The 25,729-nt window shown below is 44.1% G+C and overlaps 6 protein-coding genes across 12 annotated transcripts; 3 read left to right on the top strand and 3 right to left on the bottom strand.

Annotated features, from left to right (window-relative positions):
* Positions 1 to 3,970: 3,970 nt before the first annotated feature.
* LOC105695687 lies at positions 3,971 to 11,889 on the top strand. Of its 3 annotated transcripts, none has more exons than XM_012417484.2 (5): positions 3,971 to 4,857; positions 6,291 to 6,608; positions 9,093 to 9,404; positions 10,507 to 10,785; positions 11,104 to 11,889. In XM_012417484.2, exons 2-5 carry the CDS (start codon positions 6,388 to 6,390, stop codon positions 11,294 to 11,296), a joined length of 1,005 nt encoding a protein of 334 aa, XP_012272907.1. In that variant the 5' UTR covers positions 3,971 to 4,857; positions 6,291 to 6,387; the 3' UTR covers positions 11,297 to 11,889. The 3 variants fall into 3 exon arrangements, with proteins under 3 accessions (XP_012272907.1, XP_012272908.1, XP_012272906.1); XM_012417485.1 differs by having other exon boundaries at positions 3,971 to 6,608; positions 11,104 to 11,209; positions 11,316 to 11,615; XM_012417483.2 differs by having other exon boundaries at positions 3,971 to 6,608.
* Positions 11,890 to 12,487: 598 nt separating this feature from the next.
* On the top strand, positions 12,488 to 14,317 carry LOC105695688 (N-glycosylase/DNA lyase). The gene is made up of 3 exons (XM_012417486.2): positions 12,488 to 12,761; positions 12,877 to 13,188; positions 13,307 to 14,317. Exons 1-3 carry the CDS (start codon positions 12,685 to 12,687, stop codon positions 13,899 to 13,901), a joined length of 984 nt encoding a protein of 327 aa, XP_012272909.1. The 5' UTR covers positions 12,488 to 12,684; the 3' UTR covers positions 13,902 to 14,317.
* Positions 13,986 to 15,985, bottom strand: LOC105695689 (SPRY domain-containing SOCS box protein 3-like). The gene is made up of 5 exons (XM_012417487.2): positions 15,789 to 15,985; positions 15,372 to 15,562; positions 15,057 to 15,285; positions 14,749 to 14,976; positions 13,986 to 14,649 (listed from the first exon to the last, which is right to left on the bottom strand). Exons 1-5 carry the CDS (start codon positions 15,874 to 15,876, stop codon positions 14,549 to 14,551), a joined length of 837 nt encoding a protein of 278 aa, XP_012272910.1. The 5' UTR covers positions 15,877 to 15,985; the 3' UTR covers positions 13,986 to 14,548.
* A 96-nt stretch (positions 15,986 to 16,081) lies between these two features.
* Positions 16,082 to 18,678, top strand: LOC105695686 (protoheme IX farnesyltransferase, mitochondrial). Of its 4 annotated transcripts, none has more exons than XM_012417482.2 (7): positions 16,082 to 16,509; positions 16,627 to 16,819; positions 16,896 to 17,199; positions 17,407 to 17,602; positions 17,669 to 17,844; positions 17,904 to 18,221; positions 18,281 to 18,678. In XM_012417482.2, exons 2-7 carry the CDS (start codon positions 16,739 to 16,741, stop codon positions 18,502 to 18,504), a joined length of 1,299 nt encoding a protein of 432 aa, XP_012272905.1. In that variant the 5' UTR covers positions 16,082 to 16,509; positions 16,627 to 16,738; the 3' UTR covers positions 18,505 to 18,678. The 4 variants fall into 4 exon arrangements, with proteins under 4 accessions (XP_012272905.1, XP_012272904.1, XP_012272903.1 ...); XM_012417481.2 differs by having other exon boundaries at positions 16,602 to 16,819; XM_012417480.2 differs by having other exon boundaries at positions 16,572 to 16,819.
* A 69-nt stretch (positions 18,679 to 18,747) lies between these two features.
* On the bottom strand, positions 18,748 to 25,693 carry LOC105695685 (tRNA-dihydrouridine(16/17) synthase [NAD(P)(+)]-like). Of its 2 annotated transcripts, none has more exons than XM_012417478.1 (9): positions 25,608 to 25,693; positions 20,766 to 21,032; positions 20,518 to 20,677; positions 20,241 to 20,436; positions 19,894 to 20,142; positions 19,593 to 19,738; positions 19,428 to 19,525; positions 19,194 to 19,349; positions 18,748 to 19,042 (listed from the first exon to the last, which is right to left on the bottom strand). In XM_012417478.1, the coding sequence occupies exons 1-9, from the start codon at positions 25,620 to 25,622 to the stop codon at positions 18,884 to 18,886; spliced, it is 1,446 nt and encodes a 481-aa protein (XP_012272901.1). In that variant the 5' UTR covers positions 25,623 to 25,693; the 3' UTR covers positions 18,748 to 18,883. The 2 variants fall into 2 exon arrangements, with proteins under 2 accessions (XP_012272901.1, XP_012272900.1); XM_012417477.1 differs by lacking the exon at positions 25,608 to 25,693 and adding an exon at positions 25,156 to 25,441.
* LOC105695684 lies at positions 21,406 to 24,841 on the bottom strand. The gene is made up of 2 exons (XM_012417476.2): positions 24,722 to 24,841; positions 21,406 to 24,658 (listed from the first exon to the last, which is right to left on the bottom strand). The coding sequence occupies exon 2, from the start codon at positions 24,442 to 24,444 to the stop codon at positions 22,669 to 22,671; it is 1,776 nt and encodes a 591-aa protein (XP_012272899.1). The 5' UTR covers positions 24,445 to 24,658; positions 24,722 to 24,841; the 3' UTR covers positions 21,406 to 22,668.
* Positions 25,694 to 25,729: the final 36 nt, after the last annotated feature.

Below are 25,729 nucleotides of genomic sequence, written 5' to 3'. Positions count from 1 at the left end.
CGAGACCATTGCGAGATCGAAAACGGGAATAACAACTTCCTGGAGCAGAAATCTTAAGTGGCCGCCTGAAGCCGAAACAAAAGATTAGGGGTCGTGCGCGTCACTCGGCTCGATTGATTCCCAGGCGCCATCTTTGTTCCAAGATGGCGGCGGCGGTACCGGTCCGCTGCCCTGTTATCAATTTTTCTTCAATAATTAATGCTCCGTGGGTCCTCTATTAAGTCGCATTGTATTCGGCGATAGCGGGAACCAACACCTGGACTTTTTTACGCCCATTCCGATTCTGGCCCTTTATGACGGCGTCCAATGTGGCCGCTGTAATTTCCCGGGTTGCCGACTCGGCGCCCAGGAAGAGCTGACAAATCTTTTCGGGGATTGAATCGCGGAGGGCCGATTGACTTTGCCTCTTGGCTTCTATTGAGGCTTGCGATACTACTGTCTCTCTGTTATGTCTTTTTTCGAGGTTGGGCGATTTCACTCTTCGGGTTTTCGATCTCGCGGTGGACTCGTAACCCCGGTAACTCTCACGGCGTCGACGACGGCGACGACCCTCCTTGCGTCGTCCGCCACTTACGACGCTTACCCTCTCGTCGCGATGGCGGCCTGGGAAATTACGCAATTATTACATTGCCGCTAACAATCGTCGCGAAAAGAGCGACGTGAACGTTGAATGGCCTGAGAGCCTCCTGAGTCGCGCGGAACTCGAAACCTAGGAAGGGGGACAGAAAGAGAGAAAGAGGGTTATCTCGCAGAGGATAGAAGAAAGAAGGGAACCTCACGATCTGCAACCTCGAGATGGTTCCATATTTCTCTACCATGCGCCAAAATAAGAAATATAAGTGTCTAGCCATCGCGCGCGTTCTATACTAATCCTTCCTTTATATATATATTTTCCTTTCACTTGAAACATAAAATAAACAAGACAAATGTCTCACTTTCCGTTGCACTCCAACTTCTTAACGTGCGAACTCACGGCGATGTATGAAGTTTCACTTGAAAAAGTCACCTGAAATAGAATATTCCCATATCAGCGCATTAAATTGTCCTTCTCTCGATAACTAGGGCACTAATCGGGCGATTATGCAAATGGTACTCGACTACTTTTGCACTTTTTACTTTTGCTTATCTTAAGAAACGACACGGAGGGGGTCACATGACTCGGCAAGATGGCCGCCTCGAAGATGACCCGAATAATCCGAGGATTAACAGGTTATCCGGCGCAGGCGCGGAAGATCTCGCACGCATTTAGAATCGCTAAATATGCTTTAAAAATCGCAGCCTCGTTAGCATCCGCGGCGTTAGAGCCGGTCGGCCGTCTCGGCGCGAACAGTGCCTCCATTATTTCCCGGCAGCGAGCTCGACTAACATAACCTCTCCGTTCCCCATAACTTAGGGAGATTGTTACGTGGAGGTGAACGCTGACCATAAAGACCTCGTACACGGAGCCACTTGGCGTCGACTGTGACGTTTTCGTTTATAGTATCCTCTCGAAACGCAGTTGCCCTTTATGCCTTCGCTCATCCTCCTTCCTGCGCCTCGTTTTGAGGTTAGAATTCCGCGAGTCGACTCGCCGCCGCCAGAGGTCGGCCTAGAAACTCCCCGACAGGGTTGTGGGGTGACGCGTTATTCGAGGTTTCTTTACATAAAATATTTAAGGGAAGTACTTTACATAAAATCCAAGGAAAATGCATAATAAATTCCCCGACAAAGATAGCGGTACCGTAACCTCACTTCTTCAGTGGTCAAAGTATACATCACTTGAGATTAAACATTTTAGAGAAAAGAAAAAAAAGTAAGGAATAAAGAATAGTGGCAAGTAGGAGTAAACCATTGAAAAGATCCAGGCTTGCACATTTCAGTTTTCCATACATTCCATGGAAAATCTGGAATTTTAAGCGTATCAGGAATTGGAACTGCAGAGAGTCCCACGTTCTTGAAATTTACATCACGTATGAAATTTGTAATATGGAATATCTAGTAATTTACCGTAAAAAATTACGTAAATTAGGTAGGGTATTTTAATTACTAAGCCCTGCTCCCTGATCGCTCGCCAGCGCCCTGTCTCGGTATATTTCCGTAACTTTGCACACCGTCTCGCAATCCGCCGATGTAACGTAAATCTATTTTCATCTACGGTGCATTGACTTTCACATGCCGGGCGGTCCAGTCGATCTCGGAGTTCTAAATCGGTAGCCACTCTTAGCATCCGATCAGCGGATGACTATCTTCAGATCGCAATTAACGATATGGCATCCCTTGATCGAGGGAAAGAGCTGCGTCTTCGAATTGGTAGGTACAAATACCGTAACAACGAGGTAAGAACATTCTAGGCGGGCTTCTACCCCGCCATCTTAAGAAAATACTTTAAAGTGGATTTTACTTTTGGTCCGCTCGCACCTCCTTGTTTTTGATTTCTTTATTTATCCTCTCAGGAAACCCGGGGCTGGTCAGCTCGCAGCGAGTCGAGGAGCTCGAAAGCGAGGGGAAGAAGTTCCAGAGGGAGTCCGGGTGTTCCGGGAGACGTTGTTAAAATATTTTCCCTTCCTAGGAGGACTCACGATCGCCCCGGTGGGTCCTGTAGGAGGAGAGGGAGAGGCCGAATATATGTGCATATATTTACGGGCGGAGATCCACGGCGGGGGAAATAATCGAAGAGGATGCCGACGACGACCGCCTCCGAGGGCGTCTTTCTTTCGTCGACCCTCGGGTGAAGAAGTCATTCGTTTTACGCGAGTCCGTTCACCATGGGGCGCCCTTTCGAGTTCCGGGGAAATGGGACAAATTCGAGGAGCAGGAGGCACCGGAGGAGAGGCATTTTGTAGGAAGACTCGCCATAGGAGTGGCCCTCGACCACGGCGTCGATGCCGATTTATGGGGCATTATTTCGCGACAATGGCCCGGGTTGACCGCGGTGCACCGAGAGGGACCATTCTTGGACAAGCCAGGACGAGTCGAGAGGACAATGCCTCCATTCCTCTGTTCCTGGTGGTCGTAGAAAAAAATCTCGTCCGAGGCGATGATCGCGAGGGCTTTGCCGCATCCTTCCGGGATTAATTCCAGACTCGAGGGCATCGATTAATCGACAGGACGTCCAAGCTAGTGAGGAGCAAATTTGATCCCGATCGGGCGACTCGGCAGTTTCGAGCCAAATGCATTTCGGAGCGAGAAATTATAGTCTCGCGTTTGTTCGTCACCGGTCGAGGGGTAATCGGGAGGTTAGGTGTTTTGGGCTCCAGAAAATTCATGAACAGTTCCCGAAGGATCTAGGCCGAACCTGAACCTCGTCCGACGAGGTCTTTAAAATCTGGAACCGTTCTCGGTCCTCCTTCGGCGAGGGCTAATTAATTTTTATAGGCTTCGGCCGAGGGCCTGGAACGACGGGACATCCGAGCCCTCTTCCTCCCGGGCCCTCGAGGAATTCGGACCTCCACCGGTACGCCTCGTTAACGCCGATCAATTTCTGATTAACCTCGGCCGCGCTCCGGAATTTGCGAGCGTTTTTAACGGCCCCTTCGAGCACAATTTATATGATAATCGAGGCTCTCGAGTTTTTCGGCGCGCGAGAGAGTTACGGCGCGACGATGCGTAGAGTTCGAGGCATCTTGCGGCGGCAATGTCGATGTAAACGCGATGCAATTATCATTAGGTGTACGAGTCAATGAAAATCGACTGAGTCGAATAAACGTTAACAACGCGACGAGTTCCTTCATTCGAGTGAAACGACTCGAATAACGAATTTAATAACCACGATTTGAGTAACGACTCGAGTAACTAATAATGCACTCGCTCGTACCGATAACTCGAGTTACGCTAAAAGCGACGCGAGTCGACTCGAGTTTAACGAGTCGAAATCATCGACTCAGCTCCCAAGAAAGATGGAGGACTGGAGTGCCGAGGGTGAAAGAAGTCCCTTGGTCACTTAGGGTCCCCGTAATCTCCAGAGATCTCGCATCCGCCTCCGGCCTCGGTCCGCCCCGGAGTCATAACCACGGGAGCACAATGCCAGACACCGCGACGCCTTTTTATCGGCCATTCTTCCCGGAGCGAGTAATTCCCTCACCGGTGGAGATCGAACGCAACCGACGACTCCTTTCTTCCTATCGCGGGGTCGCCGAAGTCGACTTCTCCTCGATCCACGCTCATACGTAACACACCGTCAAGGAATAACTCCGATTTGGCGATCGCGCCATTTCCTGCTCTTAATATAGCGCCTATCTCCGTGTTTTGTCGCTCCTCTCTCTCCCAGATCGTGGGACCACCGGCCTCGATGATAACGCGTCCGCTTTCGCCGGGCTGCGATAAGCCGTCGTCGAAATCACGAGAAATTGGCGATGAATCAAATGAATTAAATGTGTGATATGAATTACATGAATTAAGTCAAATGCGTTTATCATTTGAATGACACGATTTGCATGTATTATTTGAATATCATGAATTACGGGGAATAAGTCAATAAAACGAATGAAATAAATTAACCAAGTTCATAGAACCGATCCTAACCCCCGGGGCGTTCTCTCCTCCAGTACCAGTCGTCGGTACCGAGATCGGCCGCGGGGGGCGGGGCAGTCGGGCGGCCGGGGGTAGTAGTAGGTGAACCGGACGGTCGGCAGGACCGGGTCGTTGGAGTTCGGGGAGTATTTAAGGGGGGGTCCACCGGCTCGACGAGCCAGTTCTCCGGCCGCACGGCCTTCGAGGTGTCGTTCGCTCTCGGCGCTCCTCGGCCGACGTCTGCCGACCGTCGACGATCCGCGCGGGCCGCGAGTCCCGCGAGTCGCGAGCGCGCCTTCCATTGGTCGAGGCCCGGCGTCACGTGACCCGCGGATCGACCAATCGCGAGGGAGCCCGGCGAGGCCTCAGGTAACTTCGAGCCCCGAGGGTGCCAGGGCCGCATTCGCGGTTTGAACTTCCCGCGAGACGCGCGCCGCTCCTTTCCTCGGAGAGGTCTCTTCCTCTCGATTTTTCGCCGGTATTTCGTTTCATTCCAACGCATTTCGCAATATTTTCGCATTATTTAAATTTCCACTCGAAGGGCTCTTCTCGATCTTTCGCCGGTATTTCAACGGTTTGAATTTCCTGCGAGGACCACGTTACTTGGATTTCCTTTCGAGGGGCTTTTTTTTTCTTGGTCCCTTGTCAGTGTTTTTCGCGTTACTTGGATTTCTTCTCAAAGGACTCTTCTCGACCTTTCACCGGGATTTCGGCGGTTTAAATTTCCCGCGAGATCCGCGATACTTGAATGTCATCTAGGACTCTTTTTCTCGGTTTCTTGCTGGTGGCTCGGGGTGGTTCGGTGGTAGGATGGCGCTCGGACTGCGGACACTCGGGGGAAAATCGCCCTCGAGAGGGACCGATTGTTCCTGCCTGTCACGTGGATGGCTGTGCTTTAAGGGTCGGATTTGAGTCCGCAGTCTGAGCACCCAATGCACCGTGAACGCTCCACGATTCTCGCCGATATGTCCGCGGTTTGTTACTCCACTTGGGCGTCGCTCTCCTTTGCGTAAGTTGCCGCCGAAAGACCCGCGAAAGAGGAAGATCTGACTATTTCAATCCAGTGGTTAATTCCCACCAAGCCCTTCGAGTGCTCGTTACGTTCTACGTAGAATTCCCCACTATTACATCTCTTATTCTCTCCCTTTCGGGAAGCGCTTACTCGTTACAATGTTCCAGTTCGTGGAGGAATAGCGACGGTATTAATCGGTACCGGTAATAATCGCATATACGCTCGGTATCCGGTGTGGCGCAAATAAGACCAATTTCATTGTTGAATCCTATTCCCCGAACCGCGATTTTTCACGGCTTCTAATATTCGGAGTGCAAAGATCAACAGCTCTGTCGTTAACGAAATCGCGACGATATTAATCGCACGATTCGCCGCCTCCCTTGAATCGAACCTTCCTGGAACGATAACTCCCTCGGCATTAACTATAAAGATAAAACGTTACCGAGAAAAATAACTCGATACTTAATAACGAAAGTTCGGTGTCGGGTGGGGCACTGATAAGACCGATTTTTTTATTAAATGCCCGGCCGATCGATCCATTCCCTGAATCGCGATTTCTCACGGTTTCTAATACTCGGAGCGCAAACATCACCAACTCCGCTGTTTATCAAAATCGCGACAATTTATAGTGGAGAACTATTGCTACGATTAATAGTGAAGAACCATCGCTGCGATTTATAGTGGAGAACTATCGCGACGGTTGCGCCAGTTGGAGGAGAAAAGACGTGAAAAAAGAGAAAATAAAGGGAATGGAGGAAAATCGAGAGTAACGAGAATGACGGTGTTGCAGATGTTTCCTGCCGGTGGTGTTGGAAGGCGGGGGTGAAAATCGGAAATCGGTGAAGATCGTGGGAAAAAGAGGCGAGCCCTTCGGAATCGTTGGCCCGATGCTGCTGGCATTGGCGCTGATTCTGGTGGCTTCCCTCGCCGGGGCTCTCCGGCAAGAAAGACCTTTCTTCGGCGCCTCCAATTCCACCGATTACGGATCTTCCGGCGGCGGGACGTCGATAAGGGTCCTGTCGGTAACCAGAGTTCCGCGGGACGGAGAACTGGAGCGTGTCATCGAATTGGAGGGGCTCTGTGCGAAGGAGACAGTCGTCGACTGGGGGTACGTCCGAGTCTCATTCCAGGGACACCGATTTCCTCCACTCTGCCATTCCCGAATTTCTCCCCAAACCGTCCACCTAAAAAGACGATTGAACTTGTGCATCATTAGGAAAATCATGCAACTAAATGTATGGATTAATCGCAACGATTTGTCATTCCCCGTGGCAATAACGTCGGTGTTAAGTGCCTCCGAGACTTCGTCGAATTCCTCGAGGAATCTGGCTTGATTTAACATTTTTTCGGTGTTTTTACCGTGGCGGAGGGAGTTGCCGGGCTGAGATAATTTTTTTTTTTTTCCCTTGATCTTCGAGATTTTTATCGCAACCAGGAAAATAGCAGGACCAGGGTCACGGGGTCCTAGAGGGTCTTGGGGAAAAGGGTTCCCCTGGTCGCGGGTCGCGTGCAGGAATGCGCAGGGGGTCCTCGAAAAAACAATCGCATCGACCGGGAGGCCGGTGGTGACCGCTTAAGCCGACCGAGGTTTTAAGCCGGAAAGCTTCGAGTTAAGTAAGCAAAGATTAGGATCGACGAGCGAGGCCGTGGGTCCAGGGGTGCGGAGGCTGCGCCTCATCTGTCGGGACTCTCACGAGGATACGAGCGGGACCTCCGCGACCGCGGACCCTCGGATTGCACTTAACTCCATTTTTGCCCTTTCTTTTCCAATAGGAGGAGAGAGACCGAGACCTCCGAAACCGCGGACCGAGATTTGCACTTATCTCTCGGTGGTGGTGCGCGAGATCTCACGATCGAACCGCCCTTTTACTCCTTCCCAAGCAAAAAAATGTCGAGCAGAACGAACGAAGAGTAGAAACGCGATCGGTCGAATATTTCGACTCGATGGGCTCGAACGGATCGAATCTACTCGAGATAAATCGGCGCGAATGCGAGCTACAAGGACGAGGATGAGATCAAAATCGAATATTCGCTTGCTAGAGTCGACAAGGTTTTCGAATTCGAGAATCGAGAGTCGATAAATGACTCGACTCGTCGCCTCGCTACCTTGAGAAAGTAAGAATCATAGCCTCGAAAAAAAAATATCCTGCCGATTCGAAGAATAATTATTTTACTCGAACTAACTGAAATTAATTGCCACGATTCCCAGGAAACGTTGCATCCCTTTCAATTGAGTTCATTCGAGTGAAATCATTGTTCCTTTAATTAAGATAATATTTATCCGGTTCGATGAAATTTTTCTCTCGGTGTAGGGAACGCAATCCTCGTTTCGCGGTTTAATCTCGCTCGTACAGACAACGATACGTTCTCGCATTTTCGACGATAAAGCCAATTAGGGATTTACAGACATTGCAACCCGAGCTACGATATTTATACGCCGATTTGTTCATTTTCGTTAGAGCCATCTGTCGACACTATTGTCCGCGACCCCGGAGCCGACGTCGACCTGATACGCGACCCTCGATTATCGCAATTTCTTTGGTCCCCGACTGTTCGAGGTTATTCGGAATCTCGCACTTGGCCTCGAGGAAACGGTTATCGAGAGGTTGCGCCGGTGATGTAATCGTAATCCGCGTTAATGTAACGTCGGTACGTGATTCCCTGTATTTTCGTCGCATAGCTACTCACCGAGTCCCGAATCGACACGTAATTCTAACCGGTGATAACGACGAAATCCGGCGTCGAACGGGAATTCAATTACCGGGGAAACTTATTACACGTACGTACAATGTTTCCGGCAAGGTCGAGTCATGATTCCGCGAAAGCGAGAGATCTCACGATAGCGCCGCCAAAACTGCAGGGAGAGTCGTTATCGGCCAGGAGATAAGAAGAGGCGTCGATCCGGGAATAATTGCCGATTCGGGGAGGCCACGTAGTCGGCTAGATGACGTACTTAATCTTCCGTGAATGATTATCGACGACGCGGGCGCCGATGGCGGAAGAGCCGCGAAGCGTGATAGATGAGCCCGGACAATCTCGATCTTTCGACCGAGTACCCGGCTGTGGGGCTCCTAATGATATTTCAGGGTTGTGCACGCCTGCAGGAAATTCTATAAAAATTGAAAATGTATTAATATCACCAAAATCAAGGACTCATACCTGTCCGTCGCTCCGGGTACATCGCAAAACTTATCAGAACCCGCCGACATGACTTGCGTATGCTGTTAAAGAAAAAATATACTGTAACGAGATTATTATTTTTTTAGGGGGTTTATCATAAATGTATACTTACAGGTGAGGCGTGAAATTTATCATTTCACCCCTCGTGCCGAAGGTGCATGTATTTTATGAATAGTTTTAACCATGATTTTCGTATATCGAACGATGCGAGCACTACTCGCGGAAAATAAGGAAACTCCAATCCCGCATGACCAAAACATTTCACACCTACGTAAATTACCTAAAATGCTTTTAATCTTGTAATCAAGGTACGCAAAACGATAATCCGCGCGTGATATAAGGAATGTTTTAACTGTACGCATTCACCTGAGGACTTTGAGGACAAAAATGGACGGCTTTCCGTAATTTCCAGGGAAACCGAGATCACCTTGAGGGAGGTCTGGTTGGAGGGGAGGCGAGAGAAACTGCAGTTCATCTATCAGGACGGCATCGCGTCGGATTGCGTCTTCGGCGCGTTCTCCGGGTCCGAGGAGGACGCGTGCCCCGCCATTTTCCAAGATGGCGGCCGGGGGAGCGTCCACGCTCGGGTCGAAATTTCGGAGCGGGGAAACCCGCGGTCGGCCGCCGAGCTCTCCTGGCTCTCGCCGCCGGCGGAACTGCGTCATCGATGCGACCACGTGAGGTCACGTGCGCGCAATCTAGTTACCCAGCAGCATCGTCACAGGTGAGTTGCCCCGCTAATTACTCTCCAGCGTCCGTGGCCGGTAATGCTCGGCGGCGCCGTAAACGTCGCGCCTAAGTGAATCCCGCGCGGTTGGGGGCCCTCGTGGGCGCCTTTTGTTTTTCCATGCGCCTTGTCCTTCCGACGGTAAAAAAAAAAATAATAATGCACCTTACGAATTGAAACCACGATCGTAATCATGCAAATCGACCGTCACAACCCATGAACAAGGTGCTTGGTTTAATATAGAGGTATTAAAAAGGAAAATCCACGAAAATTCGTTATCAATCCCAGCGAGCGTTTGTTTTTCCATGCGCCTTGTCTTTCCGACGGTAAAAAAAATAATAATACACCTTACGAATTAAAACCACGATCGTAATCATGCAAATCGACCGTCACAACCCATGAACAAGGTGCTCGGTTTAATATAGAGGTATTAAAAAGGAAAATCCACGAAAAATTCTTTATCAATCCCGGCGAGCGTTTGTTTTCCTATGCGCCTTGTCCTTCCGACGGTAAAAAAAAAATAATAATGCACCTTACGAATTGAAACTACGATCGTAATCATGCAAATCGACCGTCACAATCCATGGACAAGGTGCTCGGTTTAATATAGAGGTATAAAAAAGAAAAATCCACGGAAATTCGTTATCAATCCCGGCGAGCGTATCGACCTCGGGAGGATCCATCGCCGGTAAAAGAGTTAACCCCTGTAATGGACAAGGGGGTCTTTAGCGACCCATTTTTCGGGGAAATCGAGTTACCGCCGGGGTGCGCGGGATTATTCTACTACTTTCACAGCTTATATACCGAAATACGCTCAGAGGCCATCGAATAGTTCCCCCATTTATCCGAAATTCCCTTGATAGCGAGATTAAGTGCAGCGATCGTCGACCGGCTCGACCCTAAATGACAATTACCGTACTATGGTTGGTACTAATCCTTATTTTCCGTTCTCTGGTACCAGAGGGAGGCGTTTACGCTTCCGTACGCGGAATGGAATACTTAGAGTACTTTGAATTATTTCCTAAATCTATTCGGCACTCTTAATGGGTCTCGGTTTACTGAATAATTGGACTTGAATAATCGCTCGGCATTATCGCAGGGACCATCGGAGGCTGGTTGGCGATCATCGGGGATCTAGAAGAAGGCGACAGGGTCGCAGTCGGCGGCGGAGGGAACTTCTTTTGATCCCTGGGACCCAGTGGTGTGGCCGAGGACATCGGGCAACGAAATACACGAATCTCGGCGGTTTCGGCACGGCCGATGCTTGCTGTCGTCGACATGACACCGCCTGTCCTTTCTACATTCCTGCCTTCGAGACGCGTTATGGCCTCTTCAATTGGGGCATCTCGACGATCATGCACTGCGCCTGCGACGAGCGGTACAGCCCTTTCTTCTGGTTATTTATGAAAAGCAAAAGAAAAAATTCAATTAGAGTACGTCGCTCGCGCACTACATACGCATTTACGTTCGAGATGAAGGTCTCTTCCGGCAGGCAGGATGACACGTGGTCGATATCCCTTCCTTTCTATAAACACACGTGAATAATGAACGTTTAATTGTTATTGCCTCGCTATGATCATGCCGTAGGGTAAACTCTGTACGGGATACGTTGGAAATCAGGGCAGAGTACTTTGAGCTCGGTTTATTCGCACTGTCTTGTTCTGGCTCGATGCAAATGATTTATTTGCGTTCGCAGGTTTAGGACGTGCCTGAAGATGGCTGGCACCTCTTCGGCCAACTTCATCGGGAAGATCTTCTTCAACGTCGTTCAGACCAAGTGCTTCGTCTTGAAGCCGCAGAAGGTATGCGCGAGGAGAACCTGGTGGGGATCCTGCGAAAAGCATGAGTATCGCAAGCAAGCTCATCTTCGAGATAACGTAGCTTATTAATTGATAAATATATGTTTAGACTGCCGAGAGGGCTCGAGAGCACTGCGGGAATAGCGCTGCAAAATGATCGATTCAAGTACTTATTATGTAATGAGAATTAAAGTAGGACGTACGTAGCGTCGAGGACATTATTCGACAATACTGGAGCAATATTGCGATTAACCGATTACGATATCCGACAATGCCCACGAGTGGTTATCTCGGCGTTGCGCCACGAATTAGCATGTACGCGTGTTATTCAGGGTAACAACCATTCGGTGTGACAATTCTCTAATGCGTCTCGTCTGATGGCATTGGACTTCATCATTGATTTAATGTTAAGCGAAAAGGAAAAAGGTAGTCCTATTCAGCCTGCGAGGCGTGAATATTGTGATCGTACTTTCCAGTGAACATCTATGAGTTTAGACTCGAATTAATTAATTTATATATATATATGTCTTATAAAATTTATACGATATCGAACATTTTATAATTGCCAATTGTAATGTTCGTGGAGGGCTCAGTTGTATGAGCCCTTCTCATGAATCTTACGTACAGTCGATAATTGTTTGTTACCAAAGAATTACATGGAATTAAGGTACCAAGTATTTAAACGTCTTATTGTACACGTGTGAGGCGACTTGACTCCAGGGACTCTTTCGAAAAATCATGAATTTCCGTGACTTCGTCGGGAATGCGCCAAGTTTTGCGCTATTCCAATAGTTCGGAAAAAGCAAGCTTTTTATTAGAGACGAAAATGAATCGAATAGACGCGTAGGTTACTAGTGATGTAAATAGACTAGTGCATATGATTATAGATTACAGATATGTATATTGGTATTCCAACTTCAGACATTCCTAAATCGGCCGCACTTGACTGTAATTGTTCACTGTCCGAGATAATTTATTTCGAAGAATTCTTAAATTTACTTCCTTTATGAACGTTAATATTGAATTCGACTTTTCATCTCAAAAATATGTGCGTCGCTACACGCTTTTGTATATATGTAAAATAATGTATAACGAAAGAGCTTTGTGACTAAAGTCAATTTTAATATATCGAGTGATTAAAGAGATTAGTTGTAAGTTTGAAAATTGGCGGGGATCCCGCGCTCCCTGATTGGCTCGTTGCCGCGAGTGACGGATTGGAGTTGCCATGGTTACCGCTTGGCGCGGTATGCAAGGAAACTGTTATCTTCACGCGGTCAGAAATAAAGAATAAATAACAAGCTGTACTTGTAATATTTCTTCCATTCATGACACTGTCGAGTCTGCTAACTTATATGGAATGGTTATTTCAAGTTTAGGTAAGATTTACATGTCGCGGGAGTCTACAAATCGAACGAAAATCTGCATTATCTCAAGAGTTAAATCGACGGTGCATGAACGTCTACGTATAGCAATTGAAAATGTTAAAAGGACAAATTTTATGCACTCCAAAAGAACTGGACCTGGGAATTACCTTAAATGGAGGCCAGAGTTTCAGGTAAGTGCCTGGAAATGTGAAAACATAGATACGTATCATTTTGTAACGCGTGTTAAGAATCTAACCTAAAAAGTGATGCCTCGTTCTTGTTTATTTATTAGTACTTCATTTACAGGTGGCTCCCAACTGACGATAGGAAACAGTATCGCGGTGTTTTTAAAGAATATGTTTGGACCCTCTCTCAGGATGAGGCCTATCTCCATTATGCGGTACATAATCCGTCGAATAAAGGCACAAATTATGTTAGCATTCTCTCAAACTATTTCCGACTTGACACTTCGTTAGAAAAGAATCTGAAAAAATGGAGGTCATCGGACTCAAATTTTCAGAAATTATGTGAAAACATTGCAGGTGTCAGAATTCTTGATCAAGATGTGGTCGAAAACTTGTTTTCCTTTATCTGCAGTTCAAACAATAATATTAATAGGTAATTCTTCCATGAAATTAGTTTGGATAATAAATCGTATTTTTAAAACTCAATTAAATGTTTATAACCTGTTCTTTTTATATCTGAAATATTTAAATCATGGTTTGTTAAATTACAGGATATCAGGTATGATCGAGAAACTATGCAGGTTCTTTGGTGAAAAATTATGTGACATTGACGGGATTGAATATTTTAACTTCCCGTCTATCAAGGCATTGATGGAACCTGAAGTGGAAGGTACCCTAAGAAAACAAGGTTTTGGTTATCGAGCTGCATATGTGGCAAACACTGCAAAACATTTAGACAAGCTTGGGGGACGTTCGTGGTTACTAGAACTTCACAAAGACAACAATGCAACTTATCAAGAAGCTCGAGCCAAGTTAATGACTCTTCCAGGAGTTGGACCTAAAGTAGCCGATTGTATTTGTTTAATGTCATTGGGTCATCTAGAAGCTATTCCAGTGGACACTCATATATTTCAAATTGCTCAAAAATACTACATGCCTCAATTAGTAAAACAAAAAACAGTGACTCCAAAAATACACGGAGAAGTGAGTGAACACCTACGTGAATTATGGGGTCCTTTAGCAGGTTGGGCTCAAGCAGTTGTCTTCTGCGCTAAAATAAACAATAGTGATATAACACTGAAAAATCGAAAACGTCCTAAACCTGATAACAGCAAGACTCAATCAAATAGTAAAAAAAAACAGTGACCCATGTAATTAACTTAGCTGTAATCAAAAGATATTTTATCAATCATAACTTATAATTATCATTCACAGTACACCGAGTGTTTCTTTTTTAAATTTATTTAATAACAAATAGCTTGCCATATTTTAAAATGGTAAATGAAAGTCATCGAAGAGATCATTACAGAGATATTAGATTATTTAGGAGTAAAAAAGGCGAACTCGATACAACTTGTACTCTTGAGGCTGGCTCTTGTAAATACATGATTATGCAAAGTTACAAGTAATATTCTATTTTCATATCGACATCGACTATTGGAATGAGGTATCACAAGCATACCCTAAAGAAAGTACATGTAAAGATATCCTGGAATTGAGATAATAATTACTATAAAAAATGTGTAGACTACTAAGAAATTGAATAAATAGTTTCTAGTTAATCCGTTAAGTGTCATACATGACATCCTAACCCAATTTGGCTAATTTAGAGAACAGATTAAATAATCTGCCTGCATCGCTGATCTGTCTACTGAATAGATTGACACTCTAAATTTAAACATTTATTTTTAACGGACAGGATTGTTCAATTTGTTGTCTAAATAAAATGAAATCAGATATATAAAGGCATTTTATATTATTAATGGACGTGTACCACTGAGAATACTCAATTCTCATAGTAGTTTCAGCCTTTTCTTCTTGGAGAATCCAACTAAAGCATAGTCAAATTCGTCGAGAATAGTGAATAGTTCTGCTGGCTGGTCTTCATCATCATCTGTTTAAAAAAGTGTAAAATTGGTACATTTAATTATAGCTGAAAATATTAATTTTACGTGGTTTCTGTAGATTAAAGATAAATGCAATGACAACATACCATCATCCCGCTTCAGTACTTCAGCGAAAACACACTCTGTAAGATACCTTAACGCAGGAAATTCAGCTGCTAGGTATGCTTTCTGCATAGGTCTCAGTGCTGATAAACAATCCATTTGAAGTGATGCTGGTATCGAAGTACTGTACGTTACTCTTATTTTACTTTTGGCAGCAGTGGAACTTATCATCGGATACAATTCCAAGCCTCTTAGGCCAGTAAATGCAATTCCTAAATGATAAAATTCAGTAATTAAATTGAATCCAAAAGCATCTGAATCAATGAAATACCAATATTAAAGCATTACTTACCAAGTGGCTTTCTGTCTAAAAAGAACTGTAATGTGCCCCTCCAGGTATCTAAGTGTACTCCAACTATACTGCCTTGACCAAAACCAGGAGGATAATCTTGTTGCTGCCCGTCATGTTGAAGATACCCTCTGTAAGAGAATCCCCAAGACTCGCTATTGCTGCCTAGCAGCGAGCAAAATTTAAATTGATTACCATGCAAGTCTACTTTTTTTGTCCCAACTCCTACCATCTGTCAAACAATTGAAGAAATTTGTATTAAAATCAGATTGATAACTGTAATCAAAAACCACACCTTTACAATAGCCTGAGACTTACTACATCGGTACCGTACACGCGTGTCATCATTTTAATTTCCCAATAATGGTGATGTCCTGGTTGCATAGATTTATCAGCCCTTACCACAGCGGTGCCATTGCTGAATCCAGGATGAAAGTTTACTTCCAGATTCTGATGAGACAACTTTGCAGAATTGGAAATGAGACTCTCGTCCCAAGTCCATTCCCGTGCTAGATAATCACCGTTAATGTTGATTATAAATAATTAGGTCATTGCACAATTATTTGCGTCAATATATACGACTAGGAAAAGAAACTAACGCAAGAGAAATTTCTCAATTCTATAAATAAGTCATGATTGGATATAAAAAAGTAAAGTTCAGGAAGACTTCATTGGGTAGCGATTCGGATTTCGACAAGTATATTTTTTCCAAGCAAGTAGAATTTCAAGTATTACCTCTTCTCTGGCAGTGACAGTCTTTCCCCAAGCTCGTACACAACTTATTGTTATTCGAAACCGTTTCAGGTTCGTAGTCAAGGTACATTTTGTACTTATTAAAAAAACTTGTTCAAAGTTCGATCATTCACTGTTGTTCACTGTCCACGGTGCACTCGAGAAGCGTACCACTATTTATAAAGCGGATTAAAGGTACTAGAAATTTCTGGAACTCACTTACCAACATGGCGGAAAAGATGGTTCGCCAACTGCTTTCACCATATACGGTAAAAAGAACTAAACGGCCTCCGGCCACCTCAGGTGCGTTCCAAAATCAAAAGGAACTGTACCCCTTTGTGTAACCCTCCGCTAATGCCGACCAATAGAATTCTCTGGCAAATTTGATTGGATGAATTCTAGAGAAGAAACGAGGACATAAATCTAGGAAAATAAACGCTAAAACGGTCTATGATTGGTTTCATCGGTTTATTCGTGATTACATTCCATATTATATTAATACGAATGCATGAAATAGGCCAATCAAACGAGAATTTGTATTTTTACTCGACAGTACTAACCTCACTTTTTGAAACGTGACATTTCTCGAAAGATTTCGGTTTGCGATTTGCTCGAGCATTTCTCACGATTTTTCTTCTCGAGGGCTGTTCTTTTTATCGTCTGCTCTTCGCATCCCTTCGATTTCGTACATTTTGACAGGGTTTTTACAGTACGGTACAACAAGGTGGGTTACTGTTATGCAATGTAAATGTTAACGCACGTTAGATGGGTATGGTAATGTGACAGGATTTTGATCGTCCGAGGACGATCGGCAAGTTTGCTGTCGTCGAATTTTTCACAGAAAATATTGGAGGAGAAAGCTACGTTTCAGTTCTGTGTTGTGTGTAATAACAATTATGTGCTACGAATTCCGGATAAGGACCGGTTAACAATCATTCATGAAATAATTTATCATGATATTTATTTTGTACTCGACGACGAGATTTTGTCGAAACGTGCCATGTCTACCTCTCTCCAAGATAATAACCACAACGGTAGGTATAACAATTAACCCTCCAAGTTGCAAGTGATCGTTATTAAATTAAAATTGTTACGTGTTCGCTTTTATAGTATTCTGCAAAGGCAGCCCAAGCTGTGAAGAAGATTCCTCAAACTTTGGAATCGCCGTGTCTGACAATTGGGGAAAAATTCCAACCCTGTGTTGTGACAACCGATCTACCACCTTCAAACTTAAGAAAAGGACATCTTGAAACATCGAGATGTGCTACTCTTGCACAAGTCGATAGCATAACAATTGGTAACGATAAGGTCAAGCGGAAACAGCTGGTTCAAGAATCAGAATGGAGACCTATGATATTAGATTTTACAAAACTTCACAAATACTGCCTTATGCTGTCGAAGATAAGGTTAACATGTAAGTTAAATTATTGACCCTTCAGTATATAACATTGTAAACTAGTGGCTTTTAACAAGATATTACATAACGTTTGGCAAAGTACTTTTTTTTTTAACTGCAAAGCAATGATTGATAACATGATTTTGGTGGTTGGTTTTAAAGAATAACACAGTCGTTAAGACCTGCCTCATTAACTGATGAATGCTCAACGTGTATAAATTGCAGCATTGGTAGTCATTACAACAATGGGAGGCTATGCTTTGGCACCAGCACCATTTGACCTATATACTTTTATCATGTGCTCTGTTGGAACGGGCTTGGTCTCTGCGACGGCAAATACAATAAATCAGTTCTTTGAAATTCCATTCGATGCCCAAATGTCCAGAACTAAGAATAGAGTACTAGTTCGTGGTTACCTCACGTAAGTATATTTTTTTTTAATATAAATTAGTCACGTAAAACAATGTCAAGATCCTTCTTTCTACAGGCCTGCAGAAGCAGTGTCGTTTGCTGTGATCTCTGGAGTTCTAGGCCTGTCGACCCTTTACTATCAAGTAAATGGGGTAACAGCAGCTTTAGGTGCAGCGAATTTAATTCTGTACACAGTTATTTATACACCACTAAAACGAATCAGTATTCTTAATACTTGGGTTGGCTCCATTGGTAAGTATTTTTCGGCCTATCTTTCAAATTGCATATAACTTATAAAATCTGGATTGCAGTTGGAGCTATTCCACCGTTAATGGGTTGGGCAGGTTGTGCCGGAGATATTTTATCGCCCGGTGCTTGGATTATGTCAGGTATGCTCTATGCCTGGCAGTTTCCACATTTTAATGCTCTTTCGTGGAATCTAAGGCCAGACTATTCCCGAGCTGGCTACAGAATGATGGCAGTCACCGATCCTGGACTTTGTCGAAGGACTGCTTTGAGGTACACCGCAATACTCATGGGCCTTTCGTACCTGGCACCAGTTCTGGATGTCACCAACTTTTGGTTTGCTGTAGCCTCCACGCCCTTGAACGCCTACTTTTTATACCTTGGTATGTAAACGTAATTTTAAAAATATCAGTGATAATACAGTCTATCGTCTTTCCAACAGCGTGGCGGTTTAATCGAAATTCTGACAGTGCGAGTTCGCGAAAACTGTTTCGGTTCTCGTTGGTTCACTTGCCGGCATTAATGGTGCTAATGTTGCTGAGTAAAAAGTATTGGACAGACGGAAAGGAAAAGGTCGACAACGTCCCCACTAGCGAAGTACATCAACAAACGAGTTTTTCGACGATATTTCCTACTCTATCTGCCCCGACGTCCGCTTCTATCTAGACTGTGAATTGTGATAGGATCAAAATGACCATAGATTCGGTCAACGAAGCGTTCGCGAGAAAACGAAACGATTACCGGAGTATCGTTCACACTTTGTAAATCTGTAATATAATTTTAGTCGAATGTCTTTGCAATAAATGATGCCTTGTAAATATTACGAGACAGTTTGAGCAATCAATTTTTATTATTTCTCCTCAATCTCAAATTTCCATTACCTCGGGTCACCCTGTATCGATTAAGTTAAAGCGAACCATTGGCTTGAAATATGTTTCGAAGCCTATTGATCATGGTGTGATATCATTTGAAGGAAAACGGAGAGTGGATTAAACGCCTTTCATTTCAATTAATTACTTACATAATTATGTACACACAAATGACGTCATTTTACACCCACGTCGTCCTTTCGTTTACTGGCGAATTCAATCGCCATTTGTCTCCTAGTTTTCGTGAGATTTCTGTGACCAGCGCAATCTAAATTTTCCGTAAAACACTTGTTCCTACAGCACTGCCGACATAATTTGTACTCGCACTTGAAGCCCTGAAATCATTAACATTATTCTAACACGATTGAAAGAACACCTCTCAGATTCACGGATTCCACATAAATTCCAACGCGTGCTAAGCTTAAAGTAATTGGTAACATTTCAAAGAATAAAAATAAAATTAACGGTGCATTATCGAGTACTGACCAAAGGATTGGGACAATTATTGCACAAGTCCGATCCTCTTTTCGTGGACACTGCCGGTCTGATAGGCCTTCGTGAAATACGCCTGAGTTTCTTCATTCGTTTACGTGAAATCGGATTTCCATCCTCATCCGTTATTTTCCTTTTGACGGGGGTATTCTTTCGTCAGAAGCATATAACACGTTAACGTTCTCTTCGAAATTAATGTTTCAATTTGTTGAACGTTAAGAGACTTACCGATTCGATTTTTTTCGCTTCCACCTTGCTAAGGTGATCCTCGGGCGAGTCACGAACGTACGGCTGACACAGCCACGGAGGTAACTCTAAATTATAATCTGAAACGTGTTGCGAAGCATGAAGAATGGCTTTCAAACATGTAAACGACAGTTGTAGTCTACCAACCGTTCTTTTCTTCTTGCCATATTAAACGACCTTCGTAATATGGTAGGTACCGTTCCTTAAGAGCATTGACAACTTTTCTGAAGGACTCAATCGTCGAACTCCTGGCCAGTTGAGATCTTTGTTCCGCATTCTCAGCTAAACAAAGTCTGCTCTAGTGTTAAGAGTACGCTACACAAGTGCCTCAGCAGGTTGCTCAAATAATAATAATAATAACAATAATAATTTAAAATTCTGAATGAGATTGAAAGATCGACAAAAGAAAAATTATAAGACCCAAGAAGAGGATTTTGGTAGAGCTTACGTGTGTTGGAATAATTTGAACAGGTGGCCTCTTATGTAAGAAGATGGTGCTGGATATCGTTCCAGCAGTTCCAAATATTCTAACGCAGGCTCCCAACTAGGTGGATAACGACCTTCGAATATGTAAGGATTGTACAGATTCCCTTCCGCTGACATTACTCCTTGGACTCCGGTCTCTGCGATGCATCGATCCACATCTTGAACACACTGTATGTTGCCATTGGCAAAAACAGGTATCTTGACAGATTCCCTAGAGACAAATAAAAGAATTTTTTAAATTCACTCAAGCCGCAATTTATGAATTCAAATCCGTTCAAACATTTATTCTATATTTATTAAACTTCCTACCGAACTGCTTTAATGTGAGTCCAGGATGCTAAGCCGGTCAATGGTCCTTTTTGCTCCCTGGTTCGACCATGCACCGTTAATATACTTGCTCCAGATGCTTCCAACATACGCGCATACTCAACGGTCTTCGAGATCTCCGAGAAAACCCTCAATTTACAGGTAACTGGTACACGAAGTTGTCGACTCATGGATGACACTGCGAATAATAAAAAATACGTATCAAATTGTTTAAAACTTTAGTTCGAAATGTTTCATGGACTGGGTTTAACTGTCCTACCAATTCTTCGGAGAAGGTCCCAATCGTCTTGTAAAAACGCTCCATAATGGCCACGTTTTGCTATGGCTTGCGGACAGCCTAAGTTTATGTCAATGGCATCGCAGTGAGATTGAGCTAACAGTGCAGCCTCCACAAATGTGTCTGGATCGTTCCCACAAAACTGAAAATAAAGTATCCGTGTACTGCGCTGTCTCATTTAAATTGTATTCAAAAAAAAAAAATACTTGTAGAATGATTTCTCAATTTACCTGTACAATAAGAGGACGATCCTCCATAGTGCTTGCCAGGGCTTCCTTCCTGTACTTTGGGTCTCTACAGAACACCGAGGAGTGCAGCATTGGTGTGTAACAGAGCTCAGCTCCGTGGCGTCTGCTAAGCAATCTCCAAGCCAGCTCACTGGCATCAACCATCGGTGCCACCACATACTTCGGTGACTTCAGTATTTCCTTCCACAGTTCGACACCCTTCGAGTCCTCCTTAGGCTTTTCCTCTATTGAGTTAATGCACTCCACCATCTGAAAAACACATAATAAATTAGATACCGAATTTCTTCTCTTGACAGAATAACGAGCAAGATAGAAGACCGAGGGAAGGAGGGTAGGTTAGGTTTACGAGCACGAATCGCGTGTCTTGCGGTGATTATGTCGCACGAAGGGCCTCCCTTCATTCCTCTGATTCCTCTACACTGAAACGAAACGCCGGAGCAGGAAATATGCCCCCTCACCGAGCAATTTTCTCCTCGTACCACTGCGTACCATGTCTTTCATTGACATTTAAACAGGCAGCGGAACTATGAAACTAAACTCTACGATCAGGAAGTCTCGAATAACTTCTAAATTGCAGACATCGCGGAAGGGTAAAGACCTTCCCGGTTTCCGCGTCCGAGTTTATTGCGTGGTTTCACGAAAACACGTTACATTAGTCTCGTTGGATTCATTTTTTCATCGCTCAAAAAATCAATTACGAATATATATTTATATATATATGTATATGTACATATAAAATTATGAGAAATAGTACGTATCACTTTGTAACGATAACTGGAACGTCGCACATTCCAGGTTGCACGCGGTGAATCACAAATCGTGCACGGCGAGCAAAGAATCGCCCTTATCAAAAAATCAGGGCTATAGTCGCTTTCCATAAAAAACGGAATGAAACATCAGAGGCAAGTCTTTTTTTTAACTGGACGCGTTAATTTTAGATAACGTACGCATTGAAATCGAGACTCCGAAAAGTAATTTCTCCTAACCTACGCGGTTACTTGCTACTTTCAATTTTTACCGTACAAAATCGTAAAGGAATCGCCTCCTCCGAAAGTTAGAGCAAGGTCGCGAACACAAATCTATCTTGACTAGATATTTCGTTAATGCAGGTAACGCACATAATACTGAAAATATTAAAGTAGTTCTTACTCTAGTCTAATTACGTAAATATTTCTAACCTCTCACTATAGGTAACAATAAGATTGGAAACATAATGTTTTCGAGATCTCAAAAGTGGTATATCGAAGATTTAAATTCAGTTGCAAGAACCATTGTTAATCTTATCGATTAGAAAGACCATACAACGCTGCAATGCCCTGGGCAAATTTGCACTGGACGGTGTGAGAGTTGGATCTCATAATTAATTCAGACAATAACTTAACAACCATTTCATTCGATTTGGCATTCTGTAGCACCTTGGAATATTCAACAAAGCATTTCTGTCTAATGAAACAGAAACCATTGAATCAGCCATTCATATTCCTCTGCACCATAAGAAGAACACTTTTTAAAAATATAAATTATAGAAAAACATGCCATGGAATTATTGACATTTATAAAGTACTCTCGACAATGGTGTGCACTTAAAGCTTCGTTTTCCAACTGTTGCTCTTAAATTATACAAGTAGCTGAATAAATTATAACAATCTACTAAATTGTTTACTGTACGAAGATAACTAGTGTCTATATTTATAGTCGACGTTTAAAGTTGAACAAATATTAAACGACTCCTATACCATGTAGATTAATTCACGTATACGAAGTGTGGACCACCATGAAAAATATAACGCAACCGAGTATGGTCCAGTGGCCGATCTAAACGAGTAAGTAAGAAACAGAACAAAATACGAGTGCCTACATCTGACTCATGCTTTGCTACTGTACATCAGTCTTGCGAAGGTGGAAACGCAAAGTGGTTCAACCGAGGCGGAGAACGTGGCGAGGCTGGTTTAGACAGCTCCGATTCTGGAATTGGAGACAGCTGAGCAGACTGTGTGATGTGAGAGCCAACTTTAAACCTGGGTCGTTTTCGAAACGAGGTTCTTCTTACTCGCAGTGGTGGTTGACTACGTTTGGGAACCATAGAACCAGGGAAAGGATATGATGAGTTGGATCCTTCTTCACCAACTTGTTTAGAATGCTGCCGAGGTGGTAAAGATAGAGGTGGCAGCTTCGGTGGAGCTTTGAGGCGCACCAGAGACTCTTCTGTTGTGTCAACTGACACGCATTGCAAAGGTTCATCCTTAGTATCTTTTATGCTCTCATCACTGGTAGTCGGGTTTACTTTGTTTTTCCGAGCTCGATTAGCATCGATGCCCAATGAACGCTGGCGCGCATTTTTTCTTAGCCTCAATCGAAGGAATGTCCGTATTCTCTTCATTGTATTGCATGACTTTGCCGTACTCTTTTCATTTTCTCCTTCCACAGTGCACCGTTTTCGTCGTTTAGCATGTTTATCCTGGATACTCGTGGAAGATGGACCAACGATAGAGAAGCAACAAGAAACTGGCGATGGCGTCGATGGCTTAAATTCCACAGTCTCATGTGTGTGTTCAACTTCTCCGATAATAGTTTGTGATGACAACTCTATAGAAGTCTCGTTGGCACGTGATTCGTACGAAAAATATAAGCGAAAGTTTCTTCTGTCCCTCCCACCCTCGTCATTTTTATTGTTTTCATCGGTTCGTCTGCCATGCGTCGAGCAAATGTAGACATTTCTCATTTCTACTTTGGTATGCTCGTCAGAGGGAGCAGACTCGCAGAAACGATATCGCACAGGTAGATCATCTTTGTCTTTATGAAAAGACGAGCAGGTAGTACCAGCACCGTCTCTAGTGATGGCCACTGCATTCAGTGTTTCTTTCTCTCTCTTTTTGCGCACATATTCATATGTCGTCAATCCCAAACAAGCAATGTACCCATGGAAAAAGCAAAGATGAACCAGTAAAATTGCAGCAATAGCAGAAAGCACTCCCAAGACCGAGATCACGATCAGTGACCCAGTACCTGGCAGTGGTATCATTGGCAGAGTAATATTTTCCATCGTAGCATTAAACGTCGCCGCAGATCCCGACTGTATTCCTGTTACAGCAAGTTCTGCAATAGATATCCCGACCACTATTATCGCAGCAATCGATGCTGAACTCAAACAAGCCAAGAAAGCGGAATAATTCCTGTGACCCACACAATTGTTAAGCCACTTGCAATGGTGATCGAAGCCTGGTATGCACTTGTTGCAGACCGAGCAATGTTTGGTCCTCTTACTATCGATCGTTATATTACACAGGTGACACCGGCCGTTCTCGATAACATGAGTGTGCTTGGTACGATCGAACTCTGGCACGATATCCACGGCTGGTCGGGCTCTGACTCGTGGATCTGCCGGATCCAACAGGAGCGCCGTCAAATGCGACGCCAAATGAACCACAAGGATAATTGTTACCACGCAGGACAAAGGCTTCCGAAGACATGGACTGAGCAATGGTATCAGCACTGCATAAGTGCCTGCTGCAACACCACACAGGACAAACCAGCCGACCACTTGTTGGGGATGTAGCGGCAGCTGGAGCCCATGCACCCTCCTGTGACTTCTCCTTTCCGGTGGCACAAGGGTGTCTTGTAGAGAGCAGCAACGTGAAATCTTGCCGGTAGCGATTCGCATAACGACCGGCTCTTGACATATCGCCAGCACAGTTTTTCTTGGCGATCAGTGCGAAAACCGCTTCTCCTCGGGATCATCAGTGGACGGAGGCACGGGCAGGCGACGTTTGACACGTCCGACCGAGACTAATTCAGAGAAGCCGCACGGCGCCAGATATAGCCAGCGAACCCACGCCCTGCACCCTCGGAATCGATAATGGCATGGCAACCATAACCTGAAAATATTCTCATACATACGTGACCTCGCGGACGCGCAGCGCGCTGACAGGTCTACTTACGTGCCATTCACTCGATCTCGCCTCCCGGGTTACCACGCGTCGCCCAACTTAAACGATCCCGCAATCGCATGGTTCCCCGACCTCGAGAAATCCATAAAATAATTATTCGATTCCACCCTCTTCCGGACCCCTTCCCGGCAGCCTAGGGCGGGCTCCATTGTTGCGCGTTCAAATTTCGCATATGCGCACGTGTCACCGTACTCTCCCGCCACGGATTCAATCGCAATTAAATATTTCTACAATTTTTATATTTCTCTACCCTATGTAAATGTTTATATTTAAAAATATGTGTGCTTCTTATGGATTTTGAAGAGAGATAGTTACAGATCAGTTTTCAGGAAGAAGAAACAGGCAATGTTATCAATGAGTTCAGGTTACGGAATTAATCGCAGTCGAAGTTCTGGTAATGCAAATAAAATTCTTGGTTTTGTTACCCTTTGTTGTGGATGTAATGTTAGCTCGTATGACATCGTTATGAAGTCTCACATGACTTCGTGCACAGTTTATTCAAAATTTTTAACCAATCTCCATGTTTCAACCTTAAAGCTCATAAATAATATTTAAAGTCAATCATTACGTATATCCTGATCATAAGCAGCTTATGTCATTCTGATTTGTACATTTTTTTATGGTTTCCCTAAATCAAGGTAGCATTTCTCCTAAATTTATATTATATTAAAGTGCACAAAAGTCCAGGTAGTCAAGAGTCACAACATCGAAGACACAAACAATAATATACAGTCTAAGCATATGGACTTGTGAGGTTACTTTTTGCATGTGAAGCTAATAGTGGTGTTCACATTTTTGTTTGTTAAATATGTATTACATGTAATTGTTAGTATCCTAAACTGTAATAATATAATTGTCGAAAACAAGTTTATCTCACCTTTTTTTCTTCCATGGACAACAACTTAGGGTTAAACCACTTCACCAAATCTCACCTAGCGACTCGCACGAATTTGTGATTATATTCAGTCACGGAGTATGAGGTGGATAGAAGAGAGACGA

The sequence above is a fragment of the Orussus abietinus genome, unplaced genomic scaffold, assembly GCF_000612105.2.
Source record: "Orussus abietinus isolate OABI.00-Male unplaced genomic scaffold, Oabi_2.0 scaffold4, whole genome shotgun sequence".
Taxonomy (NCBI): Eukaryota; Metazoa; Arthropoda; class Insecta; order Hymenoptera; family Orussidae; genus Orussus; species Orussus abietinus.
The sequence above is the reverse complement of the archived record's forward strand: the minus strand, read 5'-3'. Positions and strand labels throughout refer to the sequence as shown.

What these genes read in the sequence shown, in the direction of transcription:
- LOC105695687 (XM_012417484.2), top strand. Translation starts at nt 6,388, where the DNA reads ATGCTGCTGGCATTGGCGCTGATTCTGGTGGCTTCCCTCGCCGGGGCT. An exon ending in ACCCAGCAGCATCGTCACAG is followed by an intron (nt 9,405 to 10,506) that starts GTGAGTTGCCCC and finishes GCATTATCGCAG; the next exon opens with GGACCATCGGAGGCTGGTTG. An exon ending in CACTGCGCCTGCGACGAGCG is followed by an intron (nt 10,786 to 11,103) that starts GTACAGCCCTTT and finishes TTGCGTTCGCAG; the next exon opens with GTTTAGGACGTGCCTGAAGA.
- LOC105695688 (XM_012417486.2), top strand. Translation starts at nt 12,685, where the DNA reads ATGTTAAAAGGACAAATTTTATGCACTCCAAAAGAACTGGACCTGGGA. An exon ending in AATGGAGGCCAGAGTTTCAG is followed by an intron (nt 12,762 to 12,876) that starts GTAAGTGCCTGG and finishes CTTCATTTACAG; the next exon opens with GTGGCTCCCAACTGACGATA. An exon ending in TCAAACAATAATATTAATAG is followed by an intron (nt 13,189 to 13,306) that starts GTAATTCTTCCA and finishes GTTAAATTACAG; the next exon opens with GATATCAGGTATGATCGAGA.
- LOC105695689 (XM_012417487.2), bottom strand. Translation starts at nt 15,876, where the DNA reads ATGTACCTTGACTACGAACCTGAAACGGTTTCGAATAACAATAAGTTG. An exon ending in GCGTGTACGGTACCGATGTA is followed by an intron (nt 15,286 to 15,371) that starts GTAAGTCTCAGG and finishes ATTGTTTGACAG; the next exon opens with ATGGTAGGAGTTGGGACAAA. An exon ending in TTTAGACAGAAAGCCACTTG is followed by an intron (nt 14,977 to 15,056) that starts GTAAGTAATGCT and finishes TTTATCATTTAG; the next exon opens with GAATTGCATTTACTGGCCTA.
- LOC105695686 (XM_012417482.2), top strand. Translation starts at nt 16,739, where the DNA reads ATGATATTTATTTTGTACTCGACGACGAGATTTTGTCGAAACGTGCCA. An exon ending in CCAAGATAATAACCACAACG is followed by an intron (nt 16,820 to 16,895) that starts GTAGGTATAACA and finishes TCGCTTTTATAG; the next exon opens with TATTCTGCAAAGGCAGCCCA. An exon ending in CGCCTACTTTTTATACCTTG is followed by an intron (nt 18,222 to 18,280) that starts GTATGTAAACGT and finishes TCTTTCCAACAG; the next exon opens with CGTGGCGGTTTAATCGAAAT.
- LOC105695684 (XM_012417476.2), bottom strand. Translation starts at nt 24,444, where the DNA reads ATGCGAATCGCTACCGGCAAGATTTCACGTTGCTGCTCTCTACAAGAC.
- LOC105695685 (XM_012417477.1), bottom strand. Translation starts at nt 25,191, where the DNA reads ATGTCATACGAGCTAACATTACATCCACAACAAAGG. An exon ending in CATTACATCCACAACAAAGG is followed by an intron (nt 21,033 to 25,155) that starts GTAACAAAACCA and finishes TGTGTTTTTCAG; the next exon opens with ATGGTGGAGTGCATTAACTC. An exon ending in ACTCACATTAAAGCAGTTCG is followed by an intron (nt 20,143 to 20,240) that starts GTAGGAAGTTTA and finishes ATTTGTCTCTAG; the next exon opens with GGAATCTGTCAAGATACCTG.